At 40.4% G+C, this 18352-nt stretch overlaps 1 protein-coding gene across 1 annotated transcript; it reads left to right on the top strand.

Annotated features, from left to right (window-relative positions):
• Positions 1-14311: 14311 nt before the first annotated feature.
• LOC127490244 (olfactory receptor 8J2-like) lies at positions 14312-15259 on the top strand. Its single transcript, XM_051842440.2, has one exon. The coding sequence runs from the start codon at positions 14312-14314 to the stop codon at positions 15257-15259; it is 948 nt and encodes a 315-aa protein (XP_051698400.2).
• The last annotated feature ends 3093 nt before the right edge of the window (positions 15260-18352 follow it).

Raw genomic sequence — 18352 nt, 5'->3', positions numbered from 1 at the left:
CCTCACTCCTTCCTCCGCTGTGCTGGTTGGTTGGATGGGGTCTTTGTCGTGGCTTGTATGCCCAAATAAACCTTGCTATTGCAGTTCGGTGTGATCAACTCTCTGGGGGTCTCTGTGGGGATCTAACAATCTGGGCACAACATAATTTGGGGGCTCGTCTGGGATTGTGATCCCCAACAGCCCCCCCAGCGACCTTGACTGGGTGAGTTCGTTAGTCTATTTGTTCATTGTTTAATTGTGTCTAAATCTGAATCTGTAGCATCAGCTGTTGCATCTGTATTCTGAATCTGTGGAGGGTCACTTCCTGAGTGGACACGCTCACAGGGCACACCCCGGAGGAAATGGGAGACGTCCTGATTCCTCGTCTGGGACCTGGGAAGGTCCAATCTGTATCTGGGTACCTGGGTAGGTCCAATCTGTATCTAGGGATGAAGAGAAGAGGGACTGCTGCAGAGTTCTGGTCCCACCTGTAAGGTCTTTGGTCTCCTTCATACTCCCGGAGGTTTGCCCACAGAGCAGTAGAGATCTTCTGTAATATAACCATCTGAATCTGTCCGCGGAAATTCTGTACGGGTGCCGTGTTTGTCTTTTTGTTAAGTGGTGTTTGTGTTATTTCTGTTGACAACTGACTTAACTAGACAGAACATGGGGGCAACTCCACTGGATCTAACTCTTGCACAGTGGAAAAAAAAATGTAAAAAAAGTGACTCATAATAATGTAGGTTAAGGGCTGGGTTGGTCGGGCTGGAGCATGAAGCGGAGTTCGGTGCGCGCCGCAGCTGGACAAGGTGCTACCCCAATCCCCCAGTCCCCCCCCCCCCCGGGAGCAGGAGGCGGGGACTCTGGATGCGAGCTGGGCCCTTCCCATGGATCGCCCCAGCTGCAACAGGAGTTGTGGCTGCCTTCGGGGAGCCTGGCAGGCGCTGCATGTGCAGCGCTCCCAGGGTCGGGGTGCGAGGAGGAGACCCCTTGCCTTTTCCCACGGTGCCTTGCAGGCGCATGCCCCCCCTCCCCCCTGCCAGGCCCGTCCCGTGGCCGGTCCCGCGAAGCGGCTCGCCTTGGCCGGCGCCCAGCAGCTGACTTAGAACTGGTGCAGACCAGGGGAATCCAACTGTTAAAGCATGATGAGGGCCCGTGGCTTGTGTTAACGTGATGTAATTTCTGCCCAGTGCTCTAAATGTCAAAGTAAGGAAATTCAATGAAGCGCGGAAAGCCAGCGGGAGCCCTTGGGGGCCAATGGTGGCATCCAGTGAGTTCTTGCTGGACCTTAAAAATCCGGGAAAGAGGGTGTAAATCTCACTCCCAGCCTTACCCATATCTGCAACAGGTCTCCAAGGTAAACAGCCTCTGGCATGTTGGACCAATGTAAATGTTAAAAAGGACAATTACAATTGGGTTAATTTCTGTAAAGGAGTGACTCCATGTCTATCCCTAGGCTCTGTTGGCGGGTCTCAAAGTGGCTGTGCGCAAGATTGGCGCAAAATTCGAATTTGGCCTTAGAGACTGGCGTGGACTGGGTAGCTCTCCTCCCCTTACCTTATCTCAGAATTTGAACTTTATCTTAAAATCAGGTCTGGTCCAAAGTCTACTCTCCCTGTCTTATCACTGAAACAAATCGGGTATCCCACCCTTCTGATGGCTCTTCTGTTTTATCTCGTGCAAGCCAGAAGATAGTGCTTTGTAACTTGCTGAACTTATTTTGCAATTTGTTTTAAAAAATTTCTGGGTGGTCAGTACTCAATAAAACAGTAATAGGTAATTAACACTTGTTTTAGGTAAATACAATTTTATTTTATTAAATTCAGATATATATATATATATTATCAGCATCTTAAGTCATAGTTCAACATCACTTAAAAGTAATTAATGCTAAAATTTGATGTGTTACTGTGGGGAATCCCACAGGAATCTCAGAAAGAGTCACGGATCACCTCTTACCTGAAAAGGAGATGAACTGTGGAAACACAATAAAACATTGAGTTAAGAAGTTACCACTAGCCACAAAATAAAAGTAAAGTGGAGTTATAAGTCAGGAGCTGAGGCAATGCCTAACGGCTGTTAGGGAGACGCTCCTAATCATACCAAGCAGACATCTCTGGTCCGTCTGATAACGGTGCACTGCGGGCAATACCCTCCTACCCACGCTGACTGGACCATTCAAACACAAGTAAGGCGGGAGCAGTATTGACTGGGCCATTCAAACATAAGTAAAAACCAATAAAATTACACAAGTTGTATGATGGCAAATTGGAGGATTGCCAAAAAATGAGAATAAAAGAGGAGCCCTGGTGCTGCTCTCCATCCTTTTGGGGATCATGGCCTGGTGCGCGTAAACCACTGGGAGCAAAAGAAAGAAGCGCGGAGCTGAGCCGAGCTGTCCCTGAGCTGTCCCTGAAGAGATCCTGACCCGTTCCTGACTTGTTCCAGCCACAGCTCTTGGAGCTGTACCTGTTCCTGAGCGACCTTAGCCGCCGTTCCTAAGCGGCTTTAGCTGCATGAGCTGTCACCTTCTGGTCTCGTTCCTGTCTAATAAAAGTTGCTGTAACACTTTCGGCCTTGCAGCCGAGTAAGGGGCCCCGTGTGTGTGAACCTCTGGATCTCCACACAGCCGGAGCTGAAGTGGCAGCCTGCTACTCTGCGTGGAGTAGGTAGCAGCTCAAGCCAACCTGCAGAGCTGTCCCTGAGCTGTAAGACCCCACTGTGTGTGTGTACGTGTGTGTGTGGCCCAGTGTGAGTGAACCTCTGGATCTCCTCACATTTGGAGACGAAGAGCCAGCCTGCTAGCTTTTGCTATGCGGCACAAGGTGACAACGGGATCAAGAGGTCATCTGGAACTGCTGCGGTGCTGCCCGGCCATTGATGACCAGCGGAGCTGCTGTCTCACCACCTCGCCTGGAGTCCTTATCAGCCCACTGCCAGAGTTGACCACAGAGCCAGACCAGGCCTCTCAGCAGGGGACCTCTCCAACTTCTCGCCTGTTTGTCCACCTAGAACCTTGAGCCTACTGCCCAGAGAGACAACCTTCCCACAACTTCCTTCCTGTAAGTGATTGGTCCGAGTTCCGTACCTGCTGGGACACTGAACTCTGGACACTGGACACTCCCCGCAGGAGAAACACATTTGTGACAGTTTTGCAAGCCTAGATACGTAGCAAACCAATGTTATGTATTGACTCTTTTGCTGTGCATGTATTGTCCATGGTGATAGTACTTAAGATTATTTTAATAGTGTTTGTTGTGACTTGTGGTATAATAATATTGATTGCCTGGCAGATAAGTGATATTGTTAAGATTGGGTAGATGTATTAAGTTAAGTAGTTAAGTAGTTATGTGGTTAAGTCAAGTAGTTAAATGATTAAGTGATTGAGTAGTTAAATAGTTAAGTCACATTAAATAATAGTGTTAAGTTTAGTGATAAGTGTGTTAAATAGGATAGATTGATGAGTATATTGGTACTGATAAGCGTATTGACATCAATGAGCATTCTGATGAGTAATGTGATATAAAACCCCTGGTGTGTCACTGGTATGTGAATAATAAAATTGGAAAAGACAGTCTTGTGTTCGTGTGTTCCTTTCTTCCCCGTGACTGACAAGTCGTACGTTGCACTTGCTACTGTTGAGCTACGTGACAGTAGGCGCTTGCGACAGTTACCTTGTTTAAAAATGTTGTCTGGACAGATAAAAAGACATCACAAGTATAAAAATAAAATGTTTCAAGTAAGTTTAAAAGGGTGTGTAAAAGTCACGAAAAGTTATAAAAAATTTTGGACACAAAAGCTATTACTGATTCTCTGTTAAAGCAATAAGTTAAAGTAATCTATTATGTTCTCTTAATGTCTCTGTTAAATTCTAATTGTTTAAAAACAACTGAGTTTTTATTAGGAGCTATGGGTTATTTAAATATGTGCTTATTTTCAAACCTTTAAATAATTACCCTGTAACAATGATCAAATTTGGTCTGTATTATGTCATAATATAAAATGGTATTAATACAAATGTCTGAAAATTATAAAGTCTGGTAATCTAGTATTACTAAACATAATGGTCATCTTGGTAAAGGGGTCCCAGAGGCCTAAAAAAGTTAAGTGTGCCCTGTAAAATCCTACAGGTGTTTTCAAAATACTATGTAAAGTAAACATAAGTGTCTCTTCTTGGTTAACGAGTTTGTAATTTTAAATATAACAACTTAAGGTCTTTTGTCATCCACAGTTTTGTATATCAGATTTACTACTCATAAAACTAAAGCGTTGTTGGTTCTGTGTTTAACTGTCCTACAATAGGTTGCAATGGACTTTTTCCAGCTACATCTATTGTATTCAGTACTTTGGGATGACTCTGTAAAGTGATAAAGCCCATAATGTATTACAGGTATCAACTGAAAAAAAATTATGGTTCACTGAGGTTACTAAAATCAAAAAGTAATTGAAATCAATTAGTAATTTATAAAAAAGGTTTAAGATTTTAACAGCTGTTACTGAAACTGCTTTATTGTTCTGATGTACGTGACCCTGTAGTTTGCTGTGAAACTAAATGCATCTATCTAAATGTGGTTAGCCTTTAAATCAACTCCTCTGTATCAATTATGTATGTTTTTCTAATGTCTCTGCTGGACTAAATGTTATCTATACAAGAAAGTTATCTCAAGTGTTCATATTGCTGTAGAGCTTGATTATATTGTAATCTGTAACAAAATGTTTCCCATAAGTTTAAACAGCTAAAGTTAATCAAAAATTTGTGTAACCTAAATCTCTATAAACTTGTTAAAAAAAAAAAACTGGAAACATTTTATATACTTGTGCTTATATTTGCTGGTTAAACAAGCTACACCATGTTGGGTACTTAAGAGATGTTTCCAAGTACATGTATTCTTAACATTTGTAAAGGACATTGGACCTTCTGGTAAGTGTTTTCCTAAATTGTTGTCTAATAATTAAATCTACTTGCTAAGTTTTCATTTGATATTACTCTTAAAATGTTTGTGCATGGAAGAGCTGCCCTACCTTTTTGACCCTATTGCCTGCCATATATGATTATTCCTTGTGAGATTACTTAATTACTTGGAATAAAGACTAGCTTAGAAAATTAAAGCCACTGCCAGGCAACAACACACAGAGTAATGTATCTGTTTTGTCTCTGGTGGTGCAAAGCTTTTAAGCATAGCTCGTAACTGGTAAAATTTTGTAGTGACAATCTGGCAGTATCCTTGCATAGCTATTTGGGTAAGGACATAAGTCAGTTCTGTTAAAGGTCAACCATGTTCAGAAATCAGAGTAACTCAGCCCAGCTAAATATTCATAAAAAACAACCCTATGACTATAGACTTCTAGTCTAGGCAACAAAAATTAGAGGTGGGACTGAGCACTCCCTTGACTTTCATTCTCTGGTCTGATTTAACAAAAACCAGAGGAAAAAGAGAGCTGGGCATCAGAAGCAATGTAAAGATGGGTGGCAGGCCTATTACAGGCAGCTCTGTGCAGTGATCTGCCCTCAGGGAGACCCAACAGGCCAGTCCACTGCAGTGACTTTCAATGTGGTAAACCTGGGCTTCAGCAAAAGTCAGCTTATAAAGAGCCCTGGGAGCTCTGCCAGCCAAGAGTTGGATCACTGAAAATGGAACTGCCCTGGAGTCGAAGGACTTCAGGTCAGAGCCACAGATCTTATTGGCTCTAAGCTGAAAACCCCTTCACTTAGCCCAGTCTCCAAAGTGACCACCACTATTGAGAGAATGGACAAGTAGGGTCCGTAACATTGCAGACAGAGCTGTAAGTTTTCTGTTGGAGATGCCACCTGGCTTTACCTGGCCAGCTCTCCTCCCAGGCCAGGTAAGTAATAAAAGTCAACAGAGTGCCTTCCCCAAGGAGGTTCACACCTCCCTTAAAATGTACCCTATGTAAAAAGATAAATAGGTCTAGGTCCCTTAACTTACAAGGCCCAAAGCCCACCAGGTTATTATCAAGCCGCTTCTATCAAGTTCTCTTTGTCTCTCAATCAGATAACTTATTTGTAACTTGGACAACACCTTTCTTGACTCCTCTATTAGCAACTCTGTCCTTTGTTCTGGACCCTGTCTGGCCCACTCCTGGGCCTCATTCCTTTGTAATTTTGTTGCTTATTAAAGTCAGTGGTATACAGACATTCTGTACATATCCTGTGGGGGCAGCAGTAGTATCTTTTAAACAGTATTACCATAAATAGTGTACTTCAAAATGTAAATTACCTTGTTTAAAACTGTGACTTTAACATCTGTATAATTAGTGCATATGGAATCTACTCTCCATTATCAAAATAATTCATTATTAGGTAAATTTGGCTAGTAGGGAATACAGTTCTGTGAGCAGTGTTTCCTATTAAATATCAACTACTGTCTCAGTTACACATAGCAGCTGCAGCTCCGCCTTGTTCAGGAAAAGTAAATGCACTAACTTAAAAAGTTAAAAGACATACTGCAAATAACTAGTCATTATTCTGTGTATAAAAGTAGAGCAGAAATTAAACGCTGAGGATTCCTGTAAATTCTTTGTTCTCTGTAGTAGATCGCCATTTATATTCCCAACAGGTGTGTACTGGTAATCCTCTCCCACACTAATGAGTGACTTTTCTCCCGGTTTTGGCTGGAATCTGCTTTATTCTCGCCCTGTCTCTATACTACAGTGTCTGGTTAAGTGTTTACAGCTGGTGATGGAGCGAACCAAGGCCTTCGGCAACCAGGCGGTCAACCAAATGCTACTACAGGAATGTGCTCGGCCCCCCACCCAGGAGACAGCGGCTTAAGACATCGCCCCATGGCAGCGCAGAGTGCCTCATTGCTCCACGTCGGCAGGGGTGACCGAAGACGGATCGTCATCCGTCTGCACCTCTTGGACTTCTGGGACTGATGTGGTGGGCTGTGTGCCACTCTGGAAAAAAATGCTGCTTTTACACCGATCACTCGGGCCTAATAAAAGATAACATGACTGGCTAAGATCAGGGAGGGGCTGACAAAAAAAAAAAAAAAAAAAGCAAAAAACAAAAAACAGGAGGCCTTTCAGGGGTGGTTTGAGTCTTGGTTCAAGTCTTCTCCATGGCAAGCCACCCTACTATCAGGACTCATAGGGCCCCTTGTTCTCCTGATTTTAATTTTAACCTTCAGCCATTCCATTGTTAAAAAACTTGTACAGTTTATGAAACAGATTGGACACCATTCAATTAATGGTCCAACGGTCCCAATATAAACCCTTAAATGTTTGTAAAACCTATAAAATATCAGTCCAAAACCCATGACTCGGTTTTTCAAACAAGTACAAAAACAAGGGGGAATGAAGAACCAAAGTGACTCCATTTTAAAACAATAAAAAAGCAGGCTCCTTTTCCCATGGCAGACCCGAGTCCTTGGAAAAGCAGGCATTCAGGAATTCCAGAGTTATCAAAGCTCACCAGGGACAGCTAGCTCAGTAGACCAAGGACAGCACAGTAGACATTGCTAAACAAAGTAACTCCCTGTACCCAAAGCTCCTGTGCTGTAAGCCTCCGCTGTAACTCCCTGCGCCCAAAGCTTCCATGCTGTATGTAACTCTTTTTTTCCTGCTGATGTAGCCCTTTTTTCCTTTAAAAACTCTCCCAAAGACCGGGGCCTCACTCCTTCCTCCGCTGTGCTGGTTGGTTGGATGGGGTCCCTGTCGCGGCTTGTACGCCCGAATAAACCTTGCTATTGCAGTTCGGTGTGATCGACTCTCTTGGGGTCTCTGTGGGGATCTAACAATCTGAGCACAACAATTTCATTAAGGCTAATGTTCACAAGATTCATTTTCTTTGCCACATGTTGCAGAATAGCCTCCTCTTTTAAGGCAAAACAACACCCCATTGTGTATGTGTGTATATATATATATATATCACATTTTCTTTATTTTCCATGTACAGTCATTCATAGGATTTCGACAGCTCAGTTACTATGAGTAATGCAGCAATGCACATGGGTGTGCACAATATCTTTCTGAGATTCTGGGTTCAGTTATTTTTGATTAAAATCCACAAGTGGGCTTGCTCTAATTTAAGTATTTTGATACTCAATAGGTACCAAGAAGGAAAAAAAAAGCAAAATTTTCCTATCCTAAAATAAGAGAATACTCTAGAGAATGTTATGAAAATTGGCCCTGCTTCTTCATCAAATTTAAAATCACATAAAACCTGAATATGTCACTGGAATAAAAATTTGTTTGAGCAATATTTTAAGTTGCATGATATATTCACTCCTTCACTTCATCATTTAATCTATCAAAAAGTATCTTGAATACTCTACATTGACAATTAGTCTAGAGGCTGACAATACAACAGTAAACTATTCAAATCAGAGTTTTGCATTTATATTGTAAAAATAATGACTAAAATTCCACACAGTGGTGAAAATACAAAACGTTATAAGTACTCAATTATGGTATTTGTATATATTTTGGTTTCTGACTTCTAGGAAAAATACAGTTCCCATTCAGATCCTTTTAAATAAAACCAGAAAAAAGAACATGTGTATGACTGATGCCTTAAGATTTTCATTAAAGTGTGGCTATTAAATCCCTTACAGAAATTGAAATTGATCACTGGGATTAGTGAGATGGCATTGGTACATGCCACCTTGATCATAATGATAGGACTAAGAAACAAAGGGATCACATAAACAAGAATAGTGTCTGCAAATACTAGCTGATAGAATCAAAAAGGGAGAGAATGATCCAACATGGGAAGTGAGATACACAGCAGACCCATAGAATGGCAGATGTCCTATACAGCACTCTGCCCTCAGAATCAGCCCTTAAGGCATGCGGATCCAGCTGAAAAGCCCATGAGAGTATTTCAGGCATGGAAAGCCAAGACACTCTGGAAAAAAAAAAAAAAAAAAAAAAAAAAAAAAACTAAATGAAAGATCTCCGCAAGTGAGATCCCAGTGGAAAGAACGGGTCATCAAAAAAGGAGGTACCTTTCTCTGAAGGGAGGAGATAACTTCCACTTTGACCATGGCCTTCTCTAAATATGATCAGAGTCAGTGAACTCAGGGGGCTTCCATAGCCTTGGCAGCTCATGACAAGAGCCTAGGTTGATTACTGATGCCATAAACAAGAGTGCCAATTTGTTAAGTCAACAACAGGAGTCACTGTGCACTTACTCCTCATGTAGGATCTTTGTCCTTAGTGTGCTGTACATTGAGATGTAATGCTATAACTAGTACTCAAACAGTATTTTTCACTTTATGTTTCTGTATGGGAGCAAACTGTTGAAATCTTTACTTAATGCATGCTAAACTGATCTTCTGTATAGAAAGATAATTGAAAATGAATCTTGATGTGAATGGAAGGGGAGAGGGAGTGGGAAAGGGGAGGGTTGTGGGTGGGAGAGACGTTATGGGGGGGGAAGCCATTGTAATCCATAAGCTGTACTTTGGAAATTTATATTCATTAAATAAAAGTTAAAAAAAAATCCCTTACAATCTTTCTAATATTTTTTTAATTCAATATTATCTGATTTTTATGGCAAATACTCAAGGGTTTGCTCTTGATACCAGAATGATGACTTTACATTCTGTTGTATTCCCAATATACACACTAAAATTGACCATTATTCAACTGACTATTAAGGCCACAGTTCTCTCCTCCCTATCTGTTGAATTTTCTTCATGGTAGAGCCAAAATTAGTATGTCCCAGCTAAATTAGTACTGGTATAGGATATAAGCTAGAATAGGGTATAAGGGGGCATCTCAAAAAAGAACCTGATGAAACCATTGAATCAGTTTATTATGAAGACCCAGGACATCTTTAGATTTTCACTTCTGATGAAATTTTTATGTAGTCTGGACTAATGAACATTCAACTTGTCTTCCTTTCTCTTGGGAATCGAATCTCTATTTGAGAAATTTGTTTCCCCTGTTCAGGGACTTGTTTCCAGAAACATATTTCAGTGTGAAGATCTTCAGGGACACCAGACACTTAGAGTAAAACTCCAGGATGCTCCTTGGAGCAGTCTCATGAGTGGGTTTTGACATCCTCTCCATGGGTAAGTTATACCAAATAGCTTACTTACTATTAAGTCTAAATGGAAGGTGCAAATGTCTTGAAGATTGTTCAGTTGAATCAGACTCGGGATTGAAATGAGAGGTCTTTTCAAAAAGATACAAATATCTGCCCACAGATTGCTAAGTGAAAGTGATGCTGAGAGGACTTAATAGTAATGAACCATATCCTTCCTGATGAATGAGAATGGTTAGGTGTGTTTACAGAATAATGAGTGGCCTTGCAGGGGGTACATACTATCCTAGTTTAAAGAGGAATCTTATCCTCCATTGGACTGACAGATATTTTAGGATACTCTGCATCACAGGAAGCTCCATATATGTGTCTGAAATACATTATTCTTTTCCCAAGAAAGGCGTACAATAGTACTTAAGACAACCAAGATGAATTTTTCTCCTCTTTAATTTTAGATAGTCCCTGGTGAGAAGCCCTGTTCAAGATTCTCTGGTGTCAACTGCCAGTCCTAATTTCCTTGGTGGATCATTAAAGCACACATTGAAATTCAGTGTTTGTCCCCAAAACAATCCATGTCTGACAAACTTAGCACAAATTCCATAGTGAGAAACCAGTGGCACATCCTCCCTAAATCATCTCAGAAGTCATTTAAGAACTAATTTATGTTGTTATTTCTTATCCAAATTGTGACATTTCCAAATGTGAAGGGACAGATTAAAATGATTAACATTAAAAATGTTTTTTAAAAATTTGCAGTGAAAATCCATAATTTTGTTAGACCTATACAGTATTTCCACTCAAAACTAATTTGAAGAAAAGTACTTTCAGAAAGTTAAAATAGCCCTTATAATGGAAAATGCTAAAGTAAGCAATATCCTGAAAATATAGCAGGAGAAAACTTTGTTTCAGAAGTACATTCAGAATGTAATACATACATTTTCTAGAGTACTCCTGTAGAATAATGAGATTATTATTTAAAAATTCCTAGCATATCCGGCGCCGCGGCTCACTAGGCTAATCCTCCGCCTAGCGGCGCCGGCACACCGGGTTCTAGTCCCGGTCGGGGCGCCGGATTCTGTCCCGGTTGCCCCTCTTCCAGGCCAGCCCTCTGCTGTGGCCAGGGAGTGCAGTGGAGGATGGCCCAGGTGCTTGGGCCCTGCACCCCATGGGAGACCAGGAAAAGCACCTGGCTCCTGGCTCCTGCCATCGGATCAGCGCGGTGCGCCGGCCGCAGCGCGCCGGCCGCGGCGGCCATTGGAGGGTGAACCAACGGCAAAGGAAGACCTTTCTCTCTGTCTCTCTCTCTCTCACTGTCCACTCTGCCTGTCAAAAAAAAAAAAAAAATTCCTAGCATAATACTGGACATAGAGTATTTGCTAAATAAATATTATTACTCTCATTATTACTCTCACCACATGCAAGTATATTAAAGTAAACAATCTATATACACCAAGTATGTTAAAGTAATATTTAACAAATAAGATTTTAATATAATTAAGAAAAATGAAAGCAACTTTAATTGCTTTAATTGCCACCATATCCATATACTGAAAGGAAAACAGCCCTGGATATGCCCTCATTCGTATTTCAGTTGAGGAAGGAGTTAACAATAGATAAAGATAGTGAATTTATCACCCATTTTCAGAGTGAATTGCACAAATTCACAGTACTAATTCAGTAATTATTGTTGAAGATGTTCTTGATCACAATTAATAAGGGTAAATTTTTGAATTGCATTGTGTGAGTGTATAAGCAATGCGCTAAGTTGTTCATGTCATCAGGAAGCATCTTAACCAAATCAAATGCTGTCACACTGTTTTCCATCATAAGTTAACATGCTTACAAAGGCAGTTAATTTTAGACACGGGCAACAAACAAGTGATGGGGAGAACTGGTGCAGCATGATCTGTCGAGTTCCTTAGACTCATATTCGATGCATTGAATAAAATATCTTTACATTAAAACACACAATTCTTTTTTTTTAATTTTTAAATTCTGTTTATTTGAAAGTCAGAAAGAGAGAGAGGGAGGGAGAGGAGAAGGAAGGGGGTTAGCTGCAATCCACTGGTTCATTCTTCAAATGCCCACAATAGCCAAAACTGGACCATTCTGGAACCAGAGCTGGGAACTCATGGTGTGAACCTCAGATGGATAATTGGACCCCAACTACTTGAACCATCACCAGCAGGTTTCTTCCAGGGTGCACATACACAGTAAGCTATGATCAGTAGTATGTCTGGGACATGAAACCAAGCTCTCTGATATTAGATGTTAGTGCTGCTAGTCATGTTTTCAATACAGCACCTAATACCTGTCTCATTTGTGTCCCATTTTAATTTGTATTTGCCCATAATATTTATACACATTTTTGGTTTATAGCAGGATAGTTTGACACAGGTGTACAGTTTTTGTATAAACCAAATCCAAATAACTAACATTTTCATCTCCTCAAACATTTATCATTTCTACATGTTGAGAACATTTAGAATCTTCTAATTTTTTGAATTATATCCCAGTTTCTCTAATAAGCAGAAATATAATTCACTTATTATACTTCTTTCAATGATAGATGTCCTCAGTATGGTAGAAGGAATTATTGGCCGGTGCTGCAGCTCACTAGGCTAATCCTCCACCTTGCGGCGCCGACACACTGGGTTCTAGTCCCGGTTGGGGTGCCGGATTCTGTCCCGGTTGCCCCTCCTCCAGGCCAGCTCTCTGCTGTGGCCAGGGAGTACAGTGGAGGATGGCCCAAGTGCCTGGGCCCTGCATCCCATGGGAGACCAGGAGAAGTACCTGGCTCCTGCCATTGGATCAGCGCGGTGCATCGGCCGCAGCACGCCGGCCGCGGCGGCCATTGGAGGATGAACAAACGGCAAAGGAAGACCTTTCTCTCTGTTTCTCTCTCACTGTCCACTCTGCCTGTCAAAAAAAAAAAAAAAAGGAATTATTGAGATTGAAATGAGAAAGCCACATGAGAAATCATTCGAGTATGTTAACATCATCCATTGCAGGTAACATGCATTTTGCATTCTTTTGGAATCAGGCTTTGTGTAAATAAGCTTACACTTGTTTATATGCATTATCACATTTATTTTTGAAAAAAAGAAAAATATAAGCACTGGTAGAATCACGTAATTATTAATTGTTAGACCAACAACAAAGTAAGCACACCCACAAATAAAACCAGACTAAATAAGGTTGAAATCATGCAATTAACTTATTATTTTATGTGAATTCTTCTACTAAATTTATCTAACTGAAACTAAACTATATCATTAGAAAAGAAAATAATTCATACATTTTCTAGAGTACTCCTGTAGAATAATGAGATTATTATTTAAAAATTCCTAGCATAATACTGGACATAGAGTATTTGCTAAATAAATATTATTACTCTCATTATTACTCTCACCACATGCAAGTATATTAAAGTAAACAATCTATATACACCAAGTATGTTAAAGTAATATTTAACAAATAAGATTTTAATATAATTAAGAAAAATGAAAGCAACTTTAATTCAAGGGAGGATATAGAAGCTAGAGAGGGAAAAGAAGAGTGGTCTGCTGAAACAAGAGAGAGGAGTCTGAGTACCTGGAAGTCACAATGACAGGATGAGATGAGCTCATCTGACAGAAAGAATGAAATGTAGCTAAGACAATTCAGGTTCACAGTGAAATGAAATGGAGTAAATATTGAGAAATACAGCTGATGGTGAGTACCTGAAGCAGAAAGGTGTGGCAGACATTAATAAGAAAAAACTCTGAGTACCAAAAGTTTTCTCCAGAAATACAGAGATTCCCACTGGTGATTAATGATGAGCATGGGCTGGAGAAGAAACCCATGGAAGCCACAAAATGGGTAAGTGGGGGTCACCCCACCTTGTCAACTTTTTGAAGGCTCACTTTTGTTATTGGAACCATGCACATAAAAACAAACACAGGTACATAGTGTGGATATATATGTGTGTGCATGTATACATACATACACATAGACACACACATAAACACATCCATACTCATCCAAAACCATGTTAATATAATCAGCGTAATCAGAATATTATTAATGCACATGTTCACTAGATACAGATTATTTCCATCAGTGTACAAATACTTTTTGTGAAACAGTTCTAAGAATCTCAATCTCAACAACCTCTGGTGATTTTGTATTTCACAAGATTGGCAGAAGACAGAGAAAAAGCAAATCAGAATCTAAGACTTTCAAAAGTTTTCCAACCAAAGTGAACTTGTTTAAATGAAATGTTAAAACCTATGACTATCTGTTTTCTGTTTCTCTACCAAAAGAACAATACAACAAAAAATGGCTCCAAACAATCTCACCCAAATAACTGAATTCATTCTCATGGGAATCTCAGAGCTTCCGGAGTTACAAATCCCCCTCTTCTGTGTGTTCCTGGTGATCTATGGGTTGATCGTGGTGGAGAACCTCGGCATCATCACCCTCACCAGCACTGACGCTCGACTACAAACCCCCATGTACTTTTTCCTCAGGCACTTGGCCATCATCAACCTTGGCAATTCTACTGTCATTGCCCCTAACATGCTGGTTAACTTCTTGGCTACCAGGAAAACAATCTCTTACTATGGATGTGCAGCCCAGCTGGGAGGATTTGCATTTTTCATCGTGGGAGAGATTTTCATGCTCTCTGTGATGGCCTATGACCGTTATGTGGCCATCTGTAACCCCCTGCTCTACATGGTGGTGGTATCTCGGCGGATCTGCCTGCTGCTGGTTTCCCTCACATACTTGCAGAGTCTGACCACGGCACTGACAGTCTCTTCCTGTGTGTTCTCTGTGTCTTACTGCTCTTCTAATGTCATCAACCACTTTTACTGTGATGATGTCCCTCTGTTAGCATTGTCCTGTTCTGATACCCACATTCCAGAAACAGCTGTGTTCACCTTTTCAGGGATCAACTTGCTTTTCTCCATGACTGTAGTTCTCATCTCCTACTTCCACATCGTCCTTGCCATTTTGAGGATCCGTTCCTCGGAGGGACGACAAAAGGCCTTTTCCACCTGTGCCTCCCACATGATGGCTGTCACTGTGTTCTATGGCACCCTCCTGTTCATGTATTTGCAACCGAGGACCAACCACTCATTAGACACCGACAAGATGGCCTCGGTCTTCTATACCCTAGTGATCCCCATGCTTAACCCTGTCATTTATAGCCTAAGGAACAAGGATGTGAAGGATGCCCTGAAGAGATTCCTGAACCACCCATGCCAATCACTCAGACCAATGTAAATTCATCTTCATTTAAGGAATTTCATTTCATCCTACGCTCACTGTTATTAAAAGTATTTCCTAGTAATGGTTAGAAACTCTATTTCAGTGGGAAAATTTTGAGTTGTTTTAAATTTATCTTGCATACCCAAAAAAGAATATGTTCAGATAAATAATAAATCATGACACTAAATAAACATTTTATATAAATAGAATATAATTTGTAAAAGGGTTTTTGCAATTTTTAAACAAGGACAATAAAGGAAGATAGCATTTAGTGAAGATATAGGAGGCTGGCACCGCCGCTCACTAGGCTAATCCTCCACCTGCAGCGTCGGCACCCAGGTTGCTAGTCCCAATTAGGGTGCTAGGTTCTGTCCTGGTTGCTCTTCTTCCATTGCAGCTCTCTGCTGTGGCCTGGGAGGTCAGTGAAAGGTTGCCCAAGTGCTTGGGCCCTACACCCAAATGGAAGACCAGGAGGAAGCGCCTGACTCCTGGCTTCGGATCAATGCAGCGCGCTGGCCATAACAGCCATTTGGGAGGTGAACCAACGAAAGGAAGACCTTTCTCTCTGTCTCTCTCTCTCTCAGTAACTCTGCCTGTCAAAAAAATAATAAAAATAAAAAAGTGAAGATTTAGGAGGATTATCTTACTGGACAAATATCAGGACTTAAAGCACCCGGCTGTCTATTTTTGTTCTACTCTTAGCATATTTTAAATATTGCTGCCTTATATTGAGCAAATTCTCAATTTTTGTAAAGCTATTTTTTATTATTACTTAAAATACAAATATAAATCAAACAAAAATAAATTTTAGAGGAAACATGAATATTAACATAAAGTGCTCAGTATACTTGCAAAAAAAAAGGGGAACTAAAACCAGCTAAATCCCTGAAAATAAGATTCCCCTTTTTCATCCTTCTCAGTGATGTTTATATACAAAGCTAAATATTAGTGTTCATTCAAAAAGTCATGTAATTTGTTTTCCCATCGCATATATGAATTTTTGTGTAGAAGCAATTGTTTCATAGTGAATCCAAAGAAAATCAAGCATCATTGTCTTTCATATTTCATCTATTGAACCTAGGAGTGAATATCACTAGATGAGAAAAAAAAAAAACAATGTCATCAAAGCATCACAGATTCTCAGGAGTCCTCTGTTGTAATGAAAGTTGATAGTTATTATGCACCATATCTCTATACCTGTAAAATGCAACTAACATACTAAGAAGTAAGAAAGAGAAGGATTTATGTGTTAGACAAAGGTGGCATCAGGAAAGAAACTATCATGATGATATTTTCAGAAAATTAGACATAAAGCAAATCTAGGAATAGTGGGACTCCAACCTAAGAATCAACTTCTATTTTTTATTTTTAAAATATCTAAGGAGAACAGATTCCATGTATTTCATATATACAATTTTATGCCCATAATGATACTTCCCACCCTCCAACCCTCCTCCTTCCGTCCTTTCTTAATTTTCTCCGTTTAATTTTTGCAATAACATACTTTCAAACTATTTTATACTCATAGGTTTAATTCTCCACTACATAAAGAATTCAACAAGTAAAATATAGACCACTGCTCTGTAGAAACAAGTACTACAAACAATAATCAAATCTCAAGATGTCAAGTTGACTCATATATATTACTTTTTCATAGGCTACATATTAGTTGAAAATCAAAGAAAACATACAGTGTTTGTCTTTTTGAGGCTGCCTTATTTCAGTAAGCTAACCATCTTCAGGTGCTTCTATTTTACTGCAAAAGACAGGCTTTCAAAAAGGGCAGAATAATATTCTATTGTGCATGTGAACCATGCTTTTAATCCAATCATCAGTATGTTGATATCTGGGTTGATTCCATATCTTAGCCATTGTGAATTAAGCAGCAATAAGCATAGGGGAAGGACAATTGTTCTATAAGGTATATTTTATTTATTTGAAAGGCAGAGTTACAGAGAGAGAGGGAGAAACAGAAGGATAATCCATCTGCTGATCCACTCCCTAAATGGCCACAGCAGCCAGGGCTGGGTCACACCAAAGCTAGGAGCCAGAGACTCCATCCATGATTCATGTGGTGATAAGAATTGTTTTCAAGAGCTTTGATCTTTTAACAAAATTTTAAGTGTACAGCAGAATGTTGACAACAAGATCATGTACACTAACTAGATTCCCACAATTTATTCTTTTTCAGAAGATTTATTTATTGTATTTGAATGGCAGAGTTATAGAGCAGCAGAGGCGGAGAGACTTAGAGGTGTTCCATCTGCTGGTTCACTCCCCAGATGGCCGCAACGGCCAGAGATGTGCAGATTTGAAGCCAGGAGCCAGGAGCTTCTTACTGGTCTCCCACATGGGTGCAGGGACCCAAGGACTTGGGCCAACTTGTACTGCTTTTCCAGGTCATAGTAGAGAGCTGAATTGGAAGTAGAACAGCCAGGACTTGAACTGGTGTCCATATGGGATGCTAGCATTGCAGATGGTGGCTTAACTCATTACAGCACAGCACAGGCACAACAGCTAACTCTTGCATTCGATGACTTTATTCCCTTGTGTAACTTCCCAGGAATGGGATGGCTGGATCATTCAGTAGGTCAATTTTCAGATTTTTGAGGAATAGCCATACTGTCTTCCATATTCATTGTACAAGTTCACAAATCCACCAACAGTGTATTACGGTACCTTTTTCTTTACATCCTTGCCAGCATTTGCTGTTTTTTGATTTTTGAATGATAGCCATTCTAACCATGGTGAGTTGAAAACTCATTGTAGTTCAAATCACCTTTGATTTATCTTCTACTCCCAGCCACTATGATTCTAAACCTCTTCCTCTCTCTCTCTCTTTCTCTTTCTCTCCATTCTTCCTCCCTCTTCTATATCCATTACACAGATAATTCATGAGAGCTTCCGAATTTCAATGCCCTTTACACTATCACACTATCACACACATTATCACATCAGCTCTTCTCTTTTTCCATGTAAAGACACATGTTTAGAGTATATTTTGTGAAAGTATGTGATCTGGGGCCTGCAGTGTTTGTAGTGGGTTAAGAAACCCCCTGTCATGTTAGTATCCAGTATAGAAACTGGTTCATTTACCAACTGCTCCAC

Source organism: Oryctolagus cuniculus, chromosome 1 (assembly GCF_051225735.1).
Source record: "Oryctolagus cuniculus isolate XC-2025 breed Fujian yellow rabbit chromosome 1, ASM5122573v1, whole genome shotgun sequence".
NCBI classification, from domain to species: domain Eukaryota; kingdom Metazoa; phylum Chordata; class Mammalia; order Lagomorpha; family Leporidae; genus Oryctolagus; species Oryctolagus cuniculus.
This window is presented reverse-complemented; position numbering and strand designations above follow the sequence as displayed.

Coding starts and splice junctions, on each gene's coding strand:
- LOC127490244 (XM_051842440.2), top strand. CDS start 14,312: ATGGCTCCAAACAATCTCACCCAAATAACTGAATTCATTCTCATGGGA.